This window comes from Leptonotus elevatus, chromosome 3 (genome assembly GCF_054856555.1).
Source record: "Leptonotus elevatus isolate MCC_2025b chromosome 3, RoL_Lele_1.0, whole genome shotgun sequence".
In the NCBI taxonomy this organism is placed as follows: Eukaryota; Metazoa; Chordata; class Actinopteri; order Syngnathiformes; family Syngnathidae; genus Leptonotus; species Leptonotus elevatus.
In genome coordinates, this window is record NC_141241.1 from 4,205,308 (window position 1) to 4,228,942 (window position 23,635).

General features: G+C 37.6%; 1 protein-coding gene across 3 annotated transcripts in view; it reads right to left on the reverse strand.

Moving 5' to 3' along the window:
- Positions 1–23,635, reverse strand: part of LOC147176684 (protein kinase C-binding protein NELL1-like) — a 179,322-nt gene that overhangs the window by 23,485 nt on the left and 132,202 nt on the right. For all 3 annotated transcript variants that reach the window (XM_086071424.1, XM_086071421.1, XM_086071422.1), the window contains one exon: positions 13,626–13,748. In XM_086071424.1, coding sequence (XP_085927550.1) covers positions 13,626–13,748 — 123 coding nt within the window. The remainder of the gene's footprint in view (positions 1–13,625; positions 13,749–23,635) is intronic.

A 23,635-nucleotide genomic window follows, 5' to 3' on the forward strand; every position in this document is an offset into this window, starting at 1 on the left:
GTAATTTAGCCTCTACCAAAAGAGAAAAAAATTAAGGATAATTGATTAAATGCATTCAAAACTTAAATAACAACACGAGAAGATGAGCCTTAGTGTCTCTTTAGCGTATGAGTGTTATAAAGGAAAACACATTTACATGTTGACATAAAAGTTTAATACCACATTTGAGAACGTCCCTCATTAAGTCTGTACTAATAAAGCTCCCATTGAAATATTAATCACTCTTATATTGACTCAATCTATCTCCAGCGCTAATTATCATTTCTCCACCATCAGCATTATGCTGCCTGTCTTTTCTAACTAATGACTTTCAAACATGGGGAGGGGAAACCACAATGGCCATCGTAATACTTGTGATTCATTATTAAGTGTATCTTATATGCATCTAATGAATTGGGCTGCAGCAAAATTAATGTTCAGGCTTCATTAAGTCTTGTGATTTTCAATACGTATGCTTTCTTGTGATGGAGTCTTAATTATAGCAATCTGTCTTCAGCCCGCCTCCTCATCTTTACCAGGGTATGGATATTCAGTATTACTTGTTGTCAATGTGATGGACAGACATGCGCTGAATTCAAATTAAACGCCAATGTGTAAAACTGCTTCATGTGCGTGTGTGGTTTCACAGCCGTTATTTACGTTTCCAGACAGATTCTGTCAAAAGTGTACCATTTTTAGTGTCATGTCCGTGCTGAGTGTCAAGCGGGGGGATGCTAATTGCTAATCTTAGCTATTAGCATCTCCCCGTTGAATGATTATGTTAAATTGAACAAGTTTCATGTCCGTTTTAGCTTAGCAATTAGCATCTCCCTGCTTGACACTCAGCATGGACATGACGCTAAAATGGACAAGTACACCTTGAACAGGATCTGTCTGGAAACGCGTTATAGCTGAGCGTTAACTTTTAACGTTTCATGTCCGCTTTAGCAATTAGCAGAGCTTTTCTCCTTCTTCTGTTTACTTTACATCCCATAATAGCCATCCCGTAAACCGAAGTGCAGGTTAATCGCTACCATGGAGGTGATGATTACTGAAAGAAGAGTGACTCCGTAATGTAAAGTAGCCGCATTAGCTAGTCAGCCGACGCTAGTTGTAAGCTAGCTGGTGTGGAGTAAGTGGCACAACAGAGAGCAGCACTATATTTCCATGTATATTTTTTCTATATATTTTTTAAATATATTTTAACACTACAATAGATTGATCAATAATTTGTAAAAAATAATAATAATAATAATAACACCCACGCCTTCCTCCATCATGTGGCTTTAATCAACTGTCGTTCCTGACATTAAAAAAAAAAAAACTTTCCTCTAACACTATTTCCTGAACTTCACTTCCATTTGACATGATCAGAAAGCCAAATAATAAATAATCTGCGCTGTGATACTGCCCCCCCCCTTCATTGTCGCTCCTGTGACCTCCAGTTAAACTATCTTGGCGCTTAAGTGAGCCTGTTGCTGACTCGTGACTTCCTCAAGGCATGCCTATACTCACAGATTTGCTATTTGAGTTTCCCATTATGGGCCGAGATTGCTTTCCAGTGGGTGGTGAGAAGGAAATCACTCCACTATGCGCCGTAGCTAACAGCCCCGTTCACGGTCATTGGGCATCTAAGGATCCATCTCAGAATTAGTGCTGAAGTGACGAGTGGAAGCCAATGGGTATCCCACCAATTGCGAGAAATATCAAAAGTGCATTTTAATTAGAACACGGAAGAGAACGCAGCTAATTATGGGCTTCCACGGCTGCACAGCTCAATGATGTGACGTGTTAATGCTTTGTTAGCCTTGTGATAATGACACTATCAAAGATTCTTTCTTTTTTTTAAATGGAGGACAGTACATATTTCCATTTCTTAGTACTGGTCATTAAAACCAAAGGGACATTTTGTAAATTCAACAGACCCCAAACTTTCTGGGATTAACATTTAAAGTGGAAGTCAAGTCCAAAACGTTCTTTGTATGTGCCCCCGCATAGTATTCTGATTACTATTGTGTTTGTGGAATAGTAATGCCGGGTCTTTTGCCCAAAGTGCTTCATTCTCATTTCACAATTCAACACAATATTAATAATCAGAATAAAGTGTTTATACTCATCATGGGTGAACACATGACTGCAGCAACACGTTTTCAAAATGTGTATACATCCAATAATAAACATACAGAAGGTGGTGCCATTCGTTGAGCATCCAGTCAGTCCCATTGCGTTTGAAGCGATGCTATATATCAGCACAGGACTTACATGTCACTGTGAGCCATTGAGTTTACAATGAGTGAATAAATCAATACTTGTAAAAGAAGCGCTTGGCCGCCAGTTGTTTGTACCGCCGGAGGGACAAACGGGCTGTGGGGAAACAACGACCGTTCTCGAGCTAAGGTCAGAGTCGGTGTAGATTGTACGGGCGGCTTGTAAACCTCACTGATGGCTTTGTTGGGGGGCGTAAAGCGCAGGTCAACTGCCTGCATCGGACATGACTCTTGCGGTTTGTTTACAAAAGAGTTCACCACAAAAAACACTTGAAATCATATGAGAGGGAAAACATTTTTCTAATCATTGAATAAAGAGAGACTGATTTAGTTCTGCAGCAGCACACAAGACGATCAACTTCACTGTTGAGTTTTTTTTTTCTTCTCCACCGTCACACACATAATGATTGAACTTACATGACAATAAAAAAAGCTGTGCCAGGCGGTCAGCACAAATTAAAGATGCATTAAGAATGATTTCTACCGTCATAATGCATCTGCAGACGGGTTGCGAGAGCGGATGATCAATATCGCTGACATGCCAATTTAGATTAATTTCTTCATCACTGTGAGGAAAAATGAGTTATACTAACTTATAAATGAATATGAACATCTGCAAATCAGCTGTTTCTTCTCCCTTTGCCTTTTAGTGCACTCCATCCATCCATTTTCTGTACCGCTTGTCCTCACAAGGGTCGCAGGGGTTGCTGGAGCCTATCCCAGCTGGCTTTGGGCAGTAGGCGGGGTACACCCTGAACTGGTTGCCAGCCAATCGCAGGGCACACAGAGACGAACAACCATTCTCACAATCACACCTATGGACAATTTGGAGTGTCCAATTCACCTGCCATGCATGTTTTTGGAATGTGGGAGGAAACCGGAGTACCCGGAGAAAACCCACGCAGGCACGGGGAGAACATGCAAACTCCACCCAGGAAGGCCGAAGCCCGGACTTGATCTCACAACCTTTGCACTGGGAGGCGGACGTGCTAACCAGTCAGACACCGCGCCGCCCTTTTAGTGCACTGCGATGTTTTATTTAATTCAACGGAAACATGAATGTAAATATTTATGAATTAAAAATGAATACAACAAAAATAATGTTTACATCTAATCAGCATGCCCAAGCTGATTCCAAATGGTCAGTCGGCTTGAGGTCAAGAGTCTCATGTTGTCATCTTGTTCGATTGTAGACTGTGGATGGATATGCAAAATGGCTTCTGGATATCTACAGTATGTATTGACATTTACTTCAGCAATAGCAAGCCTCCTCTTTCCACCAACGGAGATAAATACCAACCAAAAATGACAAATCGTACAAGCTTGTTGCTTAGTTTTCTAAAATCCACTACAGATGGTATGAAAGCTTGCCTCCATAAGCAGATGGGTGAAGAAGACAAATATGTCACAAAGAAGCCATTTGTTCATTTTCAATGGAAAACATGCAAGCAAGCTGACAACATGGTTTTTTTTTTCCCTTGATGAAAGTCTGCAGTATGGGAATGTTACTTTTTTTTTTTTTTTTTTTTTTAAAGAACCTATTGTTATGAAATGGAAATAAATCCTAAAAATTGATTTGTACAAATAAAGTTTGCAGAATTTGGTAAAAATGTTGACAAGTTAGTTAATAGCTTTGGCAATGATGGAAGTTATTTTTAGCCTATTATGCTTCGAAACTAGAAGGGGGGGGGGGGGGGATTTCACGACTCCATCAAAAAACTGCATGTGACTAAACATTGCCTGGGAAACTATCCATTCCCATCACGTATGGACGATTTTTATCTATTTTAATCTGTGGAGGAGTCACAGGGGCATGGCGCTATCAGAGGAGCACGAGGGAGGAACAGGGACGCCCTTGGCAGTCGGATGTGAGGAGCTTTCATAACTATGCGCTGAGCAGGGCCGGCGGATCCCCACGTCCAAATCCATTATTGAAACACGCGCGCACACACCGAAGTTCGCTGACGCCACTGCTTTCAACCAAGATCTGCTGTTTTACTGATAAGATGGCGTTTGCTGCTGAGATGGATGATGTCGTGCTGGAATTACGCGTGACACACGCGTTGCCAGCTTCCGGAGGAGGAACACAAAAAGCTGAGATGCATTTTGATCCCGTGAAGAGATTGTGATGACTCGTTTAGATTGCGTGTGTTTTTATGCCGGTGCTCAGCCAATCGAAGGACGTTCCAACATGCAGACGCGCATCATGTCAGCTGAAGATATGTTTAGTAAAAAGGTATCCAAAGGAAAAGGGAAAACCGTACACGCGTATTTGATCCGAATTGTGGACAAGCTTTTCTCCGTCTTGGAGCAGGAAAAAACGGAGTCTGTGAATGACACTGGAGTTGAAGATGAAGGACGGATCAAGCGCCGAGAGTGACAAACAATGATAGGTTGTAAAAAAATAGATGACAGGAAAGAAAATCCGCTTTGAGAGAGGCTAAGGATATAAAGACAGACATTTTGACATTTGTTTCACTTGCAAAGCAAAAGATTAGGGGTGTCAAAATTCATTTTGAGTTCATTTAAAGTTCCTTTAACGCCACAAAAATGAATGACCACCCTTTTTACGAGGACAACCTATACTGGTGGAATTCCAGTCGCAATGCAGCCACGTCAAAATTTTGCAGTTATAAATATAATATGAATGCATATATTTGTGGAGACTGAAGGTGAAGTTGTATTTTACAATGAAAAAAAAGTTATTTCATGTTAAAGATTAGATAGCTCTTAATATGAAAAGAAAAAGTCACCAACGTCTTACAAATGCAATTATGCTATCTAGTGGCAGAAAGATGACCTCAACACAAATCAATATCACGCTCGTTTTTTTACAGTACAGGACATCTTTTTAATTTCAACTCAATTTGGTGAATTATTATGAAATTACACTATCAATGAATAAAAGATCAGCCATATTTCTATTATTTTTTAACATTTTTCCCACTTTTATGTTAACAAGAGTATAAAAAAAGATTTTATCGTACATTTAGAGCAGATATAAAATTTGCGATTAATCACGAGTTAACTACTGAAGTCATGCGATTAATTACGATTAAAAATTGGAATCGCCTGACACCCTTACTAAAGATAAACTATACATTGTACAGTAATACACTAGCAGCTATGCGGAAAATTACTTGGAGCTTGGATTCAAACCCACGACCTCTGAACTGTGAAGCAGTTGTGCTAACCACTCAGCACCATGTTGCCCATTCATGATTGCCTCCCCTAAAAGTTGGGTGAAGAGTCGCGACTTGTGACAAGCAAAGGATTTATCCTTTTGTTACACAGCAGCTCCATCACAGTGCGGCGGAGCCAAAGCATAATTGCCTCAAATGATAATTGCCAGAAAGCATTCTTTTCTTCTTTTGCACTCGCAATTAATCACTGCGCTTGACTCAATTAAAATGCGACACAGCTGCCCTCTAGCGCAGACGACACAGCCGAGAAGCTGCGACATATTGTATTAAAACGAGATGAGGGGGAACGGCGATTATGTAAACATCAAATTAAATCCTTTCAGACTTGTACGGAAAATCGCGGCTCGACCCGACGACTCCCCCCCTTTTTCGTGCTTATCGCCTGCCACCTTCCGACCGAAAGCAAACATCCTCCCCCTTGACAATTACGACGACATTATCTTTCCTTTCTTGCTCGCTGTTACGAGTCGGGTGGAATTATTAGCTCCGGTAAGAACGACGAGAACAGAAAGAGATGGTGGAGAGAGAGAGAGCAATGATGATGACATGTCAGATCGGTAAAATTACCGAATGAACTGAGCTCTCCAGAGAGAAAATAAATAAATAAATAAATAAATAAAAAAAGAAAAAGAGACGGTGCTTTTGTCTCCAGATGCTTTATCGACTCGCTCCTGGTTTGTACAGACCAGCAGCCCTTGGAGATGAAATGGACCGTGAACACGACGAGCTCACTTATTCCACAAGTGACACGAGCTCTGCGATAGGCAGCTGATCATTAGGCTGACACTGAGACAATGTTGATCTACAATCGTTTGCTTTGTCCTGATTGAACTCGTGCGGCCCTATTTGTCGTGTTGCGACTCAATAAAATGGCAAGTGACACAGTGGCAACCCTTTTTTCTCCACATGAGAGCTGCACTACAGCAAAAAAAAAAAAAAAAGGAAAAAAAAAAGGACGGTGTGTTTTAACGCCTCATTTTGTCTCAATAGCCAGATAATCAATCAATCACTGTAAAATATTTCCTTTTCATGAACAGCATGTTTTGCTTTCATCCTTCCTGCCTGCCAGTCATTGCATTCGGATCCAACTGCTTTCTCAAATTGGACATTTTGCAAAACAAGGTGAAGAAGCTCTTTTGAGGTGGAAGAGCAACACAATGCCAAGAGCACGGGGAATCTATACGTCTCTATTGTTGAAGGGCCAAGTCATTACTGGAGCTGCGTAAATACAAAATAGATGTTAAGTGCAATCATCGTTCAAAAGTTCACGTGGGAACAAAACTGGGCTCGTCTGGAGTTATTGTGGCGAATGCATCTGGACCCCCTTGAGAATATGAGCCAAGGACTCAGACACAGACATTGAGAAGTGGAATTGGCCCATTGAGAGCCACATTACACATCCATTACAGAAGCATTTCTAAAAAAATATATATATATATATAAAGAAAAAATATATAATAGCTTTACTCTGCTTGAAAGCCTCAAACTGTCACATATATGAGCAAATGTACAGACTGCGATGCATTATCATCAAAACAACTATAGAACTTTTCTTTAGGGGATTTTGTGAACATTGTGGGCTGTTTGAATCTCAAGTCGTTCTGAAAACATGGAATGGGAAAGTTCGTTCATTGCACATATCACGAGTACAGAGCAGCGAAATTCACTCCACAGTCACACAAAAAAAAAAGAAGATAACCAAAGACCAATAGAGAGACAGCACTAAAAGCCTGGCAAGTCGTCAGCTGGTATCCCGATTGTTTTTTTTAAGATGAAAAACAAAACATAAGGAGGAGAGAGGAAAAAAAAAATCTAAGTTAATGCATTAACTAATTAATTAATCACAAAAATATTGCATTTATTATGTATTAACGCAGATTAATCCCACTATTAATTTTGACTGCAGATGATCCTTGAGCTGATTGGTTACGTTAAAGGTAGCACAGGTTGTGTTTGAGCAATAAACATAGCTACATGCATTAAAGTAAAGCATTTAATAAATTGTTTGCGTATGACATTTAGAATATTTGTTCATGTTGAACTACTGCGGTCATTTTTTTTTTCATTTTCAAATTATGCAAGTAAATAACTGATGCAGTGGATCCAAAATTTTGAAGACGTCCTCATAACATTAAATGTCGGGAAAAAAAGTACATAACAGGTTGTCTTTGAATTTGCAGAGCAAAAAAAATTCGATAAAAAAGCGATTAATCGTGATTAATCAAAATTCTAAAATGTGATTAATCTGATTTAAAATGTTATCGTTTGACAGCTTTAAAAAAAATAAAAAATAAAATAAAATACATTAAAAAAAAGCCCCAAACTGTGCTCGTTCGTATTAAGGAGGGCACAGTATGAGTTTGAAAAAAAAAAAAAACCTCAGCAAAACTAACAAACAAAACAGTCTCAAAGTGCATCTTAGATTTAAAAACTTTTAATTGTCAGTAGGCGTGAATGTTAATGGTTGTTTTGTATATGTAGGTGCCCAACAATTTGCTGGTGACGCGTGCACTAGCCAACTGAGAAAGGCTCCAGTTCATCCATAACCCTAATGAGGACAAATTGATGAATAGAGAGTGACCCATCTCCTTTTCCAAAAATACAATAAAAGCTGAATGATGAAATCATTCTTGGAAAATGTACGACCCCTTAGCATGCCATTCAGATAGCAACAGAGGCAAACATTTTTTTTTTTTTTAAAGGCATCACAAATGAAGGATGTGCATCACCTGTTCAGCTAATGACACATTTTTTTGCCTGTGACATCTGACTTAGCCTTGCTTGCTGTGCGGACTCAATTCTGGCTAAACACACTTCTTTGTCCTATTAATATTAACAGCGACAGACAGAGAAGCACTGGTCGCACTCAGACTAATTCCCTCAGTCCTACGGGGGATGTAGTGATGTATGAGGCCAATGAAATGGGAGGCACAGGTCGATTGGCCAACACTGTCGCCATCACACAGTAATGAGATCTCAGGGGGAGGGGAAAAAAAGAGAGGCCTCTTCCTACAACTCCTTGCTTGAATTATACTAATTGGCCAGAACACGATAGGAAGTCATAAGAAGTTTGGGGGGCATTAACATTACATAAAAAATGGTTTTGTCTGGCTTCAAAAATACACAAAATCCATGGATAGTTTTGTCAATGACATTTTCATTCCAGTTGTAGTCAATGGTTTTGCATTTTGTGGCAAACAGCACGTCGCCACGGCGACAGCAGTCGACAAAATAGGAATGTTTTGCTTTTATTTTTAATCCATCCATCCATATTTAGTCATATGCTTGTTTGGTATTTCAATATACAATAATGGCTTGGCATCAGGTTTGTTTCATGTCACAGATGCAGAATTAATTCTTTTTTTTTTATGTTTACAAAAACTATTTGCACTACACACATTTTGAAATCATTTATTACACATGTTTGTATATTGATTGATGATGTACTTGATGCGAAGATATATTGAATGTTATTTTGTGTTTATTTGTCTTTTTTGCACTCAGAAATATTTCAAGCCTAATTTATGATTTATGTAATTTTTTTACATGACTAATTAATTCCTATATACTTTTTTTTTTTAGATACTTTTAACACAAACCTACCAATTAAACCTTATATGACACATATTCATTAGTATAATAAAGCATATTTATTTGAAATTCATAATCCTCATGTTTATGTATTTAGTATTAATAAAGTATAACTACTCTAAATTAATAATAATGAGAGATTTAAAATGCATAAAGTATATTGTTTGAATTGCATAATAATCAGGTTATCTATACACGATAAATAAACTGCTACGTGAAAAACACTTATATCCATTTGCCTCCAATTTTATTAATTTTTTTTTACATTTTTATGTTTTTGGGTTGAAACTGAAAAAAAAAGAAGGAATTATACTTTATTAATACTAAATACATAAACCAGAGGATTATGCATTCAAATAAATAGGCTGTATTAGACTAATGAATATGTATCATATAAGTTGTATTTGGTAGGTTTGTATTAAAATTATCTAAAAGAAAAAAATGTTTTGTAAAAAAAAACAAAAAAAACACATAAATCTTAAGTTTGGCTTGAAATATTTCTGTGAGTGCAGTTGTAAAGTTGTAAAGGCCTCCTAGCACTTTATTTTCTCATAGCACCCCTCCCTCCCAAGTTTTTTTTTATTATTATTATCCATCCATCCATCCATCCATTTTCTGTACCGCTCGTCCTCACAAGGGTCGCGGGGTTGCTGGAGCCTATCCCAGCTGGCTTCGGGCAGTAGGCGGGGTACACCCTGAACTGGTTGCCAGCCAATCACAGGGCACACAGAGACAAACAACCATACTCACAATCACACCTATGGACAATTTGGAGTGTCCAATTCACCTGCCATGCATGTTTTTGGAATGTGGGAGGAAACCAGAGTAATTATTATTATTATTATTATTATTTTTACAATTGCACAATAATATACCATACTGTGGCCTTAATAACGTGAAGATATCGTACCATGAGATTTTGATATTGTTGCATCATGTAACTAAAGGAATGCAGATTTTCCATAATCCATAATAAGGCAATGGTGCATATCTAATTAATTCACCAAGCCTGCCAACATTACACTCTCGAGCTAGTAATAAACGAAGTGCAGTATTTTCCGATTTGTGTAGGATTAGGGTTAAGTATTGACTATGAACTGCACTGTTATACAAAACTATAAAGGCCACTATTCCACATGATACGTTTCCAAATAGTGTTTGTCACTAGCACACATTAGTAAGTTCCCACGTTTCATATTCTCAGCAGTAATTCTGAATATCCATCTTTTTAATCTTGTGTTCCCTCATTTGCACTTTGCCAATGACTCCCACGAATGAAAAACGCGCCGTTAGCGATGCAGACAGGCTGCATATTACCTTGACGTCGTTGGTGCGTGTGTATATGAGCTTGGAGACATTCCAGAGGCAGAAAATGGATGGGAAGCATTTTGCAAATTGCATTGATCTGTCCCAAGACCTTTTTTTTTTCTTTTTTTTTTGCAGCCCGCTTCCTCCCTGCTACACATCTTAATGCCTGCGTGACACCAGCGCGGAGGGCGAGTTTAGTCGGATAGACCAACTTCGACAGTCGTGTTTTGTCACTGACACCACCTTTGAATTGACTGTATGTCATATGCTTCGTCCATTTCATTTTTCTTCATTTCGTACCCGTTTGCATCTGTCATTCCCAAAAACACATTTTTATTATTTGTAATCCGCCGTATCTTACTTTTGAAAAGAGCTCATCAAATGTAAAGGGGGAAAAAAAGTGCACTGATTTGCACAGTAATTATCTTAGCTGTGTTTAAAAACCACGGTAAGAAGAATCTCACCTGGTGATTCATCATAACCGCTGTCCCGCGATGGAGCACATTTTTTTTGCGAAATCACACCCTAATTAATGATACTTTCGTCTTTGGATGACGGCCAATCGCGAATCGTGAAATTTTCATGAAAGGCTAATTATGAGACCGTGTTATTGCTTTACTTGCTAGTTAAACTCAGTACATTAAAAGGCGGTCAAAATCACTTTAAAGCCTCGCGAGTGCTTTTTATTCTTCAGTGTTATTTTTGTATTCCAATTTGACTGCAAACCAACTGGCTAACTTTGCTTACGTTAAAAAATCTTTTATGATAAGTATAATTCTCCCGGCGTACAGGAGGCATTTGAATATGTAACGGTATATAGGGAATGAGTTTCAGGGACACAATCACCATATTAAATAGATTCAGCCTTCCCAGGTTTCACTTGGATACTTTGTTTGCAAATAATGTGTGTTTTTTTTCCCCCCCTTTAGGAATTAAAGCTCAAAAGCCACTCAGAATGTTATATCCGACTTGTAAAATGTATCGTTTGAATCCGCCCATTCATTGTCTGTACCGCTTATCCTCACAAGGGTTGTGGGTGAGCTGCAGCCAATCCCGGCTGACTTTTCTCCCGTGAATCATTAGCATTTTAATCACTCTTCTGAATATACAGCGCACTAATGACTTCATTTTAATATCGTAACACGTTAAACTCCCGCAGTTAGAGCCATTTTGATAACCAGGGAACATTTAGCTACAAAACAATATATCAGAACACTCTCGGTCTTGCTGTCATAAGATAATGCGTCTCCGGTGTTAGAGATGTTATTTCTCAAGAGATTTCATGTTTTATATGGCGAGGACCGAGCTTTAGAGCACAAAAAAAAAAAAAAAAAAAAAAAAAAAAAAGTAGTATATTTTTCAACTTCCTGGCTCCGTAGACGGTGTTGTATACAATAGAATCAAGAGAGAGAGAGCGATGATGGACCTGTGTGATGTTCACTGTGCATCAGGGAGTTCAAACTGTGAGAGTTGCCTGCGTGGAGACGGCCGGCAAACCATTAATGACTCATCTCAGGCATCCAGAAGGGCGCTTTGCGGACGGCGAGATGAACCGCGGCTGTTTCATCCCTCATCGCTGTTTGTCAAACGTCAGCGCAAACACACTGGTAAATATAGAGGAGGGGAGGGGCGGGGCCTGCGGAGTGGAGGCGAGTCAACACAAATGTCGGAGGGCGTCTGGAGCTAAAACGCTGCTCGGATCAATGAGTTCTTTTGACGTGATATTATTCCATTAGAAACCAGTCGAAAAAATAAGACAATGTCAAATTTTAATCGAGTACCGGACTCCAAATCAGCAAAACAAAGGCTTCCCCAGAATGACACGAAGAATGATGTTTACCTATTAAGCTGCCTTTGAAAAGTAGTCAGACAGCTCTTGCTAACCTATATCGGGCACTCAGTTAGCGGCTAGCTAGTAGCCACTACCACATAGCGCCGCATTCTACAATGTCAGGGTAATTACTTTTTTTTTTCCCCCAGCACCCTTAATTAGTGATTGGACATGATTTCAAGATGACTTTTTGTTGATGTTGGTGGCAACAGTTTGTGATGGCAATTTAAACTCATGCTGGGCTCACACCTTAAGATTTTCACAGGCGCAGGCTAAAAACAAAGTCAGAAAGAAATTTAGGAGTTTTACTGGAGTAGTAGTGCACTCCCGTCATCTTGATTGTTTTGTGTAAGGTGATAATGTTAGCTATTTTTTTTATGCATCACTTCTTGTTGAAATTGGGTCACTTTCTGTTGATATTAGGCCACTTCCGGGTCACTTCCTGTTGATATCACGTCACTTCCTGTTGAAACAGGTCACTTCCTCTTTTTTTCTCTCTCTCTCTCTCTTGAGAGAGCTCAGTATTGTTCATTCGGTAATTTTACCGATTTGACATCATTGCTCTCTTTTTTTATTTTTATTTTTTATTTTTATTTTGTATGTGCGTGAGGATGTGCATGTGCGTGAGTGAGTGTGTACTCATTAATTCACCTAAAACCTATTAACAATCCCATACAGTTCACCTAAACCGAATACTTCAGAATCCAGCGAGAGTCGTGAGGTTGTCAGGAGACCCGAGGAAGGATCAAAGAAAAAGAAAAAAAGAAAAGAAAGGAAATCAGGTCGCTTCCTATTGATATTAGGCCATTTCTGGGTTATGTCCTGATGAAATCAGTTCACTTCCTGTTGAAATTGGGTCACTTCCTGTTGATATTAGGACACTTCCAGGTCACATCACGTCACCCCCTGTTGAAATCAGGTCACTTCCTGTTGATATCATGTCACTTCCTGTTTATATGAGGTCAATTTCTGTTGAAATCAGGTCGCTTCCTATTGATATTAGGCCATTTCTGGGTTATGTCCTGATGAAATCAGTTCACTTCCTGTTGAAATTGGGTCACTTCCTGTTGATATTAGGCCACTTCCTTGTCAGCTGTACAGTATGCATACATCATACAGACATTACTTAAAAAAAAAAAAAAGACCATTCATGCCTTTCCTTGCTCCATCTGTGTGATGATGAACTTCCAAACCAATTAGGCGCTTCAGTGGTGCTTAGATGGTCAACAGAAGGCAGCATGAGCGCTAAGGGGCATGAGGCACACCTGTGGAAAACGCTCTATTTTTCAATCATCAGTCTGGCCTCTGTGGCCTGGTACGGTGTCGAGTAGGAGGACTGAACCACACCGTCAAAAGATGTTACTACTGTGAGCGCGACATGTGATCCCTCCCAATTGGTGGTCTGTATTTACATGACCGAGGGGATGTTCCAGGCTAGGAACTTACCTCTGCAGATGGTGCCATTCCCAACATAGCCTGGCTTGCAGGTACACAGGTGTCCCCGAATGGTGTTGGTGCAGATGGCATTCTCATCGCATGAGTTCTGACTGCTGGCGCACTCATCATGCTCTGGAAAAGAAACAGATAAAGGAAGAGCCCTGCAGTCAGAGCGGTTGTGTGTGTGTGTGTGTGTGTGTGTGTGAATGTGGAGTGTGAAAGTTCCCATGCAGCAGTAAACAGTTTTGAATGGACTATGCCATTCGAACGTATTGAAAAAGTCATCAAGCTAAGTTGTTTGAACGGCTTAATAAAGTCGTTCGAACATATTGATGAAGTCGTTTGAATGTATTGGCAAAACTTGTTGTGTTGTTGTTTTTAGCATTTAGCATACATTTGACCAAATACGTTAATCAAAAACAAATTTATCAAAATGTTCAAACGCCTTCATCAAGATGCAATTGTGGCATAACCCTGCGGCATTATGGGAAAATAGTAAATACCCCATGCAACTATGGTGACAAAAAAAAATGCTGTTTCCAGCATTTGACTTACATTTTACCAGATACGTTCGAATGACTTTAGCAAAATGTTCAAACGACTTTAACACAATTTTCGACTGTCTTTATCAAGATGCAATTGACTACGTTTACATGCAGTCAATATTCGGGTTAGGGTCAGAATTCCGGTTTCTGAAACAATCGACGTAACACGTTTTTCATGCGTGGCGGAAAAGAGCTACTCCCGTTTACGTGCTTATTTGTGCTCGATTGGAGAAAACCCGTTCGGACCCGCGACGCGCGGACAACGTAATTACGTAAAAAAACGTCATTTCCGCTTTTAACTCACTATAAGTCCAATGAAAGACATCCTATTTATGTCGCACACCACGCTTAAATAAAGTAATCGGTTTCCTCCTCGCTCCAGAAGTGTGGTCCTTTGCTGCAAGCGTCATGTTTGTTTGTTGAGTATTCCCGGTGGGTGACACGCCAGAAGCACGGACTTGTATACTTGTATTTATTGTGTGTGAATATAGACGCAAACTGTGGCGTTTCTGCCGTAGAGACACAAAATAATGTGAACGCGCAGCAGAGAAATCAATGTATTCAAGGGAGGCTCCTTTAGCAAGTCGGACGGAGCTGCGCATACACGTCGTGACGACATAGACCGAGATTCCTCGCGAAGAAAAGAGCGAGCATGCGCACAGCGGAAAACATTGCCCCGATCGATCGAGGTATTCCGAACGCGTTTATATGAGCAAGAATTCCGGTTATGAAAGGAGTAACCCAAGGCTCTTATTCGGGTTTTTTTGCATATTCAGGTTATTGGGTTTGTTTACAAAACCCGAATATTTCCAATATTCTGGTTTTAAAAGGGTTGTTGCCTGCATGTAAGCGTCGTCAATGTGGCATTACCCTGCGGCATTATGGGAAAATAGTAAATACCCCATGGCATGTTTTTTAGCATTTGGCTTACATTTTACCAAACACATTCAAATGACTGAATCAATATGTTTGAACGACTTTACCAAAGCGTCACAAGCCTGACAAGGATTTTTCCAACTCAATTCTCGACAAAGCTGTTTCTTAACTACAAACCTACAGTGAGTCATAAATATGACTGATCAGTTTCTCCCCTGAATCATTCCCGCAGTAAAAACAGAATCCCACAAGCAAGTTTATACGATAAAGCGGATTCAACACCGCAACGTGACGTACCTGCAGTCAAGCTGCGTTTTTTTAAACATAGGCAGATAAAAGCAATTCATCCTTCATTAATTGTATCATCTAATCATTGAATTGGCCTGCTGTGCTGTTTCAAATTATGCTCCAACTCCGCTAACGAGATAACAGACTTGTCAAGTCATTGTTTGCAATACTGATTAGGGATCGAGTCCCCCATTGCGACACACATGGAGAGTGGGACTTTCTGCATGCACCCCGCTTTTATGTTCGCTGCAATCCACGGTCATGTTCGTGGTGCGCATCAACCACTGCATGTTCCACGAATGAGCCGTCCTGATGAGGCCGCCACATTGCTTAAGTAATGTGAAGAGTACGGGAAAAAAAAAAAATCCTTAATAACATAATTAAAACAGCATAAATAATTCTAATCAACCGATCTTGATTATAAATACGGCATTCATTCATTTTAGGTAACATGTTTAGTGCTTCAAGTCTTTCCACTGAGACTAATTTAGTAGCAGTTGACGATTTCCAATTAGAATATGAAGTCATTTCAGATTATTAGGCAAAACACACATAAAAAAAATAAAAAAAAGACGATTACTTGATAGCTGTAGCTGTGAATGGCATAAAAATGTGATGGTCCAAGAATATTGTCTTAAATCTGCACATTACGTCTTTCCATTGTTAGAGCTCCCTCCTAAGGCGGCCATCCTTTCTCTTCGGGCACGCGCTCCTCATGAATATGCAGTTTTGGTGAGATTCATGACTAATACATTTTCCTTAATTAATGAGTGGCATGCATAAAGCCCCGCAGCAACAAGCAGAAATAATTTAGCTTTTGTCTTCCCAATGAATGTTCTCTATATTGAGGGTAAAAAAAAAAAAAAAAGGGGGACAAATGCCAAGAGATGTGGAGGAATGTTTTAGTTTATATAATAGTACTGTATATTAAAAGTAGGCTGCATTAATGGTGACACATGAAGCGTTTTGTAACAACTTAGCATTTTTTTGTGCGAGACAAATTGGCGTTCGTACCCGCATGAATCCCAGCGGTTTTCACATGTAGTCTAACAAAGGAGTCAATGGATCCGTTTGTACGTGTACAGCATGTTTGTTTCACAGTATTACCAAGACGTGGCCAATTGATATTTACCCAATTTATGTTTCATAAGACTCGTCAGAAAAATTCCAGGATTTGCAGAAGATCAACAGAGAAAAGTTGTGGTTTAATTTGAAAAGTATCATAAAAGGCAAGAGTCCTGAAAGTACTCTGACACGCCTCGTGTTGGCCAACAAAAAAAAGTGAATACACTCCGGAGCTTTTAAAGTCAGTACAGAGAAAAATATGTTTGTGAAGTGCAACAATAAAGCATTATGAAAGAAAAATGGCTACAGTGATTTGCATTCCGGGCCGTCCAGTTAAAAAAAAAAAAAAAAAGTGATAGCATCTCTTATACCTGCAAATATGAGCCTCTGTTTATATAGATTAGCATTTTAACACGTTCTCTTCACATTGTGACTGTAAAATAAATGATGATTATTGTTAAAAAATACTTTGAAAGCAGCATAATGTGATATGCTAAGTGAAACATTCATAGGACAAATAAAACGATCCGTATAATACAGGAAAACAAACTGAAGTCTTAAGGAGGTCATAATGACCTTACTCAGCAATGTCATCAATGTTTTTGGCAATGACAAACAAAACGAGCGTATAAAATCCCAGCATGTTTTGCAAGTGGCTTGTGTTCGGGCTAATTAGCGATGATTGCACACCGATGAAATATCGGGCTCGGACATGTCGACGTGACCCTCGGGGGCTCTCAGCTAATGTGAAATGAAAGATCATCAAAATGTCATGCAGTTTTATTTTCCACTTCACAAACAATGAACAGTTTACAAATCAGAGGCGGGGGCACGCGTCCCCGATCGCAACAACCATTGCTCGTTTTCCTTGCATATTAATCACAAAGTGTAATCATAATAACTTTTCATAAGAGTATCGATCAAGGACGAGCAAATCTTCAATTAGCAAATGTACATGAGTCTACACGCTTCTTTTTTTTTTTTTTGGTGAAAGTCATGCACAGTGATATCTTGACTTACAAGTTGAATTTGCTCCAAAAAGTTTCTGTTTCCTTATATAATTGTAACGTTATCATCTCGAGGAGCTTCCCCCCCCCCCCCCAAAAAAAAACATTTACAGTATTTAATTTGCTACCGTACGATTTTGTACAGCTCGGGGCTATGAGAGAGTTTAACATTTGTTTCCACTTTTGTTAACAACAGTATGAAAACCTAGAATTGTTTTTATTGTACATTTAGAACAGATATAAAATGTGTGATTAATTGTGAGTTAACTAGTGAAATCATGCAATTAATTACGATTACAAATTTTAATTGCCTGACGCCCCTAATTCTTAATAATCTTTTCTATTAAAAAAAAAAGAAGTAAATATTAAATTGTTTTATAATCTTTTGTATTTTTTCACATTTTTTATCATTTCTAATTTGCTACCGTACGATTTTGTACAGCTCGGGGCTATGAGAGAGTTTAACATTTGTTTCCACTTTTGTTAACAAGAGTATGAAAACCTAGAATTGTTTTTATTGCACATTTAGAACAGATATAAAATGTGTGATTAATTGTGAGTTAACTCGTGAAATCATGCAATTAATTACGATTACAAATTTTAATTGCCTGACGCCCCTAATTTTTAATAATCTTTTCTATTTAAAAAAAAAGAAGTAAATATTAAATTGTTTTATAATCTTTTGTATTTTTTCACATTTTTTTATAATTTCTAATTTGCTACCGTACGATTTTGTACAGCTCGGGGGCTATGAGAGAGTTTAACATTTGTTTCCACTTTTGTTAACAAGAGTATGAAAACCTAGAATTGTTTTTATTGTACATTTAGAACAGATATAAAATGTGTGATTAATTGTGAGTTAACTAGTGAAATCATGCAATTAATTACGATTACAAATTTTAATTGCCTGACGCCCCTAATTTTTAATAATCTTTTCTGTTTCCACTTTTGTTAACAAGAGTATGAAAACCTAGAATTGTTTTTATTGTACATTTAGAACAGATATAAAATGTGTGATTAATTGTGAGTTAACTAGTGAAATCATGCAATTAATTACGATTACAAATTTTAATTGCCTGACGCCCCTAATTTTTAATAATCTTTTCTATTTAAAAAAAAAAGTAAATATTAAATTGTTTTATAATCTTTTGTATTTTTTCACATTTTTTATAATTTCTAATTTGCTACCGTACGATTTTGTACAGCTCGGGGCTATGAGAGAGTTTAACATTTGTTTCCACTTTTGTTAACAAGAGTATGAAAACCTAGAATTGTTTTTATTGTACATTTAGAACAGATATAAAATGTGTGATTAATTGTGAGTTAACTAGTGAAATCATGCAATTAATTTACGATTACAAATTTTAATTGCCTGACGCCCCTAATTTTTAATAATCTTTTCTATTTAAAAAAAAAAGTAAATATTAAATTGTTTTATAATCTTTTGTATTTTTTCACATTTTTTATAATTTCTAATTTGCTACCGTACGATTTTGTACAGCTCGGGGCTATGAGAGAGTTTAACATTTGTTTCCACTTTTGTTAACAACAGTATGAAAACCTAGAATTGTTTTTATTGTACATTTAGAACAGATATAAAATGTGTGATTAATTGTGAGTTAACTCGTGAAATCATGCAATTAATTACGATTACAAATTTTAATTGCCTGACGCCCCTAGTTTTTAATAATCTTTTCTATTTAAAAAAAAAAGTAAATATTAAATTGTTTTATAATCTTTTGTATTTTTTCACATTTTTTATAATTTCTAATTTGCTACCGTACGATTTTGTACAGCTCGGGGCTATGAGAGAGTTTAACATTTGTTTCCACTTTTGTTAACACGAGTATGAAAACCTAGAATTGTTTTTATTGTACATTTAGAACAGATATAAAATCTGTGATTAATTGTGAGTTAACTATTGAAATCATGCAATTAATTACGATTACAAATTTTAATTGCCTGACGCCCCTAATTTTTAATAATCTTTTCTATTTAAAAAAAAAAAGTAAATATTAAATTGTTTTATAATCTTTTGTATTTTTTCACATTTTTTATCATTTCTAATTTGCTACCGTACGATTTTGTACAGCTCGGGGCTATGAGAGAGTTTAACATTTGTTTCCACTTTTGTTAACAAGAGTATGAAAACCTAGAATTGTTTTTATTGTACATTTAGAACAGATATAAAATGTGTGATTAATTGTGAGTTAACTAGTGAAATCATGCAATTAATTACGATTACAAATTTTAATTGCCTGACGCCCCTAATTTTTAATAATCTTTTCTGTTTCCACTTTTGTTAACAAGAGTATGAAAACCTAGAATTGTTTTTATTGTACATTTAGAACAGATATAAAATGTGTGATTAATTGTGAGTTAACTAGTGAAATCATGCAATTAATTACGATTACAAATTTGAATTGCCTGACGCCCCTAATTTTTAATAATCTTTTCTATTTAAAAAAAAAAAGTAAATATTAAATTGTTTTATAATCTTTTGTATTTTTTCACATTTTTTATAATTTCTAATTTGCTACCGTACGACTTTGTACAGCTCGGGGGCTATGAGAGAGTTGCTTCAGCTGCTGCATTATGCATTAATGAAAGCATGTCACATTAATGTGTTCTGTCAGTAAACACGCGCCGTGCATTTTATTGCCGGTGTCTCAGTGTATTCACCCAGGGGGGGGAACGGAATCAATGCGTCTCTAGAGAGCGCAACATGAAGCTTTCTGCACAGCAGCGTCACACGGAGACAGAAATCACTGCGGACGGGTATACTGCCTTCCAGTAAGTGGAAAGGAATTCTTGCATCAAACCTTTATGAGGAGGCTAAATATAAACACTGGCCTCTACAGAGACAATTATAAATTGATGAAAACTTAGGTGACTCCTGCCCAAACCATGTTTGATGGGCTTATTAAAATGGCTGCTCCCTTGCTCGCTTTACAACGTGACCTCCGTCTTTGAAAAGTATACAGGGAAGGGGTTGCCAAGGTTACCGAGCTCGTCGCACCTGAGCTCAACATTCATTATGTGTATAATTGGAATTGGATTTGATTACATTTTCATTAAACCAATGTGTCTGCCGGGGGACTGCGGCCTTCCAATGTTGGAATTCCGAACAGTATACATACTAGCGCAGCCTGCACAAAATGATTGGCAGCTGCTTTGCATCATATGCTATAACCAAGCTTGAGCATGTTGCATAGGAACTACTGGTTAGGGAAAGAATTGGACTATTGATCAGCCCTGTGTAGACAAGGAGAGAGAGGCTACATACATGACTTGAGCAAAGGCAACCGTGTGCGACATACCGCAGGCTTCAAGCTGTCTAATTAAACGGTAATCCAAGAAAAAGCAAACACACCTAAATTTACCAAATTAAATTAAATACAATGCCACGCAAGCAAAAGCAAACAGGCTGTGTGCTGAAATTGATCTGGAATAAATATATAGATCAAGGAACAACTGTCTACCGATTAGGTTAAACTTTGGAGTTTTAGGGAATGCATTGATGACATTTTATTGAATGTTTTGTTTGTCCCCAAAGTCAGCAGGTCCGATTATTTTCATCTTATAATTTGTCGCCTCGCTGCTTTTTCGTCTTCCGCTTTGTGATTTCAGTTAGTCTGGACACTCTGTGGCACCATGCTGCCTCTCACAGGTCAGTCTTGGTACTACAACAGACATCTGCTTTTGGCAAGCGGACTTGCGATTGTCGATGGAAATGATGTCAGTGATCCCAAGTACCTCTGCACTGTAAAAGCAGTAAGCACATAAAGTACATGAAGAGGAAAACATATCACGTTTGCTATGAAATGTAAGACAGGTACAAAGCGATTTTATTATAAAGATCTAAATCATTAAATGTTGTTTCTATATATACAGCAATTATTTTCAAATGTTTTTAACTCATTCACTGCCATTGACGGTTATATACGTCAAAATTAATTTGAATTATTTCCATTAGCTTAACATTTGTTTCCACTTTTGTTAACAAGAGTATGAAAACCTAGAATTGTTTTTATTGTACATTTAGAACAGATATAAAATGTGTGATTAATCGTGAGTTAACTAGTGAAATCATGCAATTAATTACGATTACAAATTTTAATTGCCTGACGCCCCTAATTTTTAATAATATTTTCTATTTAAAAAAAAGTAAATATAATTTTTTTAAATAATATTTTGTATTTAACAAAATATTTTAATAATTTTTTCATTTTTTTTATAATTTATTTAAAAAACTAATTAAAATTTTAAATTATTAATCTTTTCTTTAAAACAATTTAATTATGTTTTATCTTTTTTTAATTATTTGAATTTTTGTAATCATCTTTTCTTTAAAAAAGTATTTAAATAATTATTTAAATTTTCAATAATATTTTCTATTTAAATTATTATTTTTTCTTTAAAAAAAATAAGTTAAATTATTAATTTTTTTATAATCTTTTCTTAAAAAAAAAGATTATTAAAAATTAGGGGCGTCCGGCAATTAAAATTGACTACTCTAGTTAACTCACGATTAATCACAAACTTTATATCTGTTTTAAATGTACAATAAAACGTTTTTTTCTGGGTTTTCATACTTTTGTTAACAAAAGTGGAAAAAAATGTTAAACTTATAGAAATAAAGTGAATTTTTGACATCAATAGCCGTCAATGGCAGTGAATGCGATAACAGTATACAATATTTTTCTTGGTAGTTGTGGAAAGTTTTTCAAAAGCAGTTAAATGCCATTTCATTTGTAAACTCATTAGCACGCATCTTAAAAAGCAAACCAGACAATAGTCTCTTAGTTATAACTGTAAATTTAAGCCTCGTCATCTGCATAATGCAGAACACAATTGTAAAAGCTATCATAAGATACAATGCACTGTGGGAGCTGGGCATTTTCCACAATCACAGATGGCACATCGCTATTATCCACCAACACACGAAGTCGGGGATCATAATGACCCTTCCACGGGGGAAATCACTTGTGTTCGGCCGGCACTGAATCATAAAAGTGAGCGTAAACACCATTCATTATCCCTACTTCTGCCAATTGGCCTGTACTGTATATTGCATACACAATTCAATATGAATCGTTACTTGAAAGATCTTTTTCTCTATATTTCTATGAATAACTAATCATTGAGAGTACTGACTCAAAAAAATGTGAGCTTTACAGTATCACAGAGACATTTTAGGCAGGTAATGCTCATCAAATAAATTAGGAGTTTGCAGATAATAGTAGGACTACATTTCCCATGATTTTGAGATGCAAAAGCAGGAAGTAATTCTAGTTCCGGTCAACACCTGCTAGGTAAGTCCGTCCGGCTACCGATTAAAAACGAGAACGCAACCATGAATTTGGTTTATCGTCTGAATCGCTATGACAACTGAATGATAGACATACACACGGCAAAAAATCGGGACGCCGGGACGGGACCTGCGTAATATCGGCACAAAACAATGAGGTTGGCAAAATCCGCTAGGACGCGGAAACGAAGGCTAAAAAATGAGACTGTCCCGGCCAAACAGGATGTCTGGTCATGGGTAACTTGCACATATGAGAAAGCACCAAACACAGGAATCGAAGTCAAAATATCAGGGCCGATTATTTGTGCCAGTCCTGCTTCATAGCAAAACAGTGTGAGCACTCGAATGGACTGCCGGCAATCCAGACCCGTCAAAACATTGCCAATGAGTGGCACATATGCAAAATATGACAACGGACACCCCGGACTGTTGAGCAACTCAAGTTGTGCATCGGGCAAGAATGGGAAAGAATGCCACCAACAAAGCTTCAACAATTAGTGTCTTAATTTCCCAAACGCTTTTTGTGTTGTTAAAAGGAAAGTGAAGTAACGTCAACGAGACATGCAAACCATAGGTCCCAAGTTCATTAGAATTTGGGTTTGTGTTGACTAACATTACAACAGTTATATTATTGCATTCCTAATGAATAAACAATGAACTGTGAACTATATAAATGCGCGTGAGAGAGACCACATCCTGACAATGCGCAGCCGAACCTCACCCTTCCTGCCACTGTGTTGATTTCTCTGTCCATTCCCTGTTTCCCCTGAGCCGCTTGCCTGCTTCCATAGAGGTGAAATCAAGTGGAACCACAATTACTGCGGCTTCCTATTGTTTACAGGGCACTGTCAGCACAAAGGACAGGCCCTTCAGCAAGGCAGATGATAAAAGAGAGAAATAGCAAGAGATAATGTCCAATGGCATTTT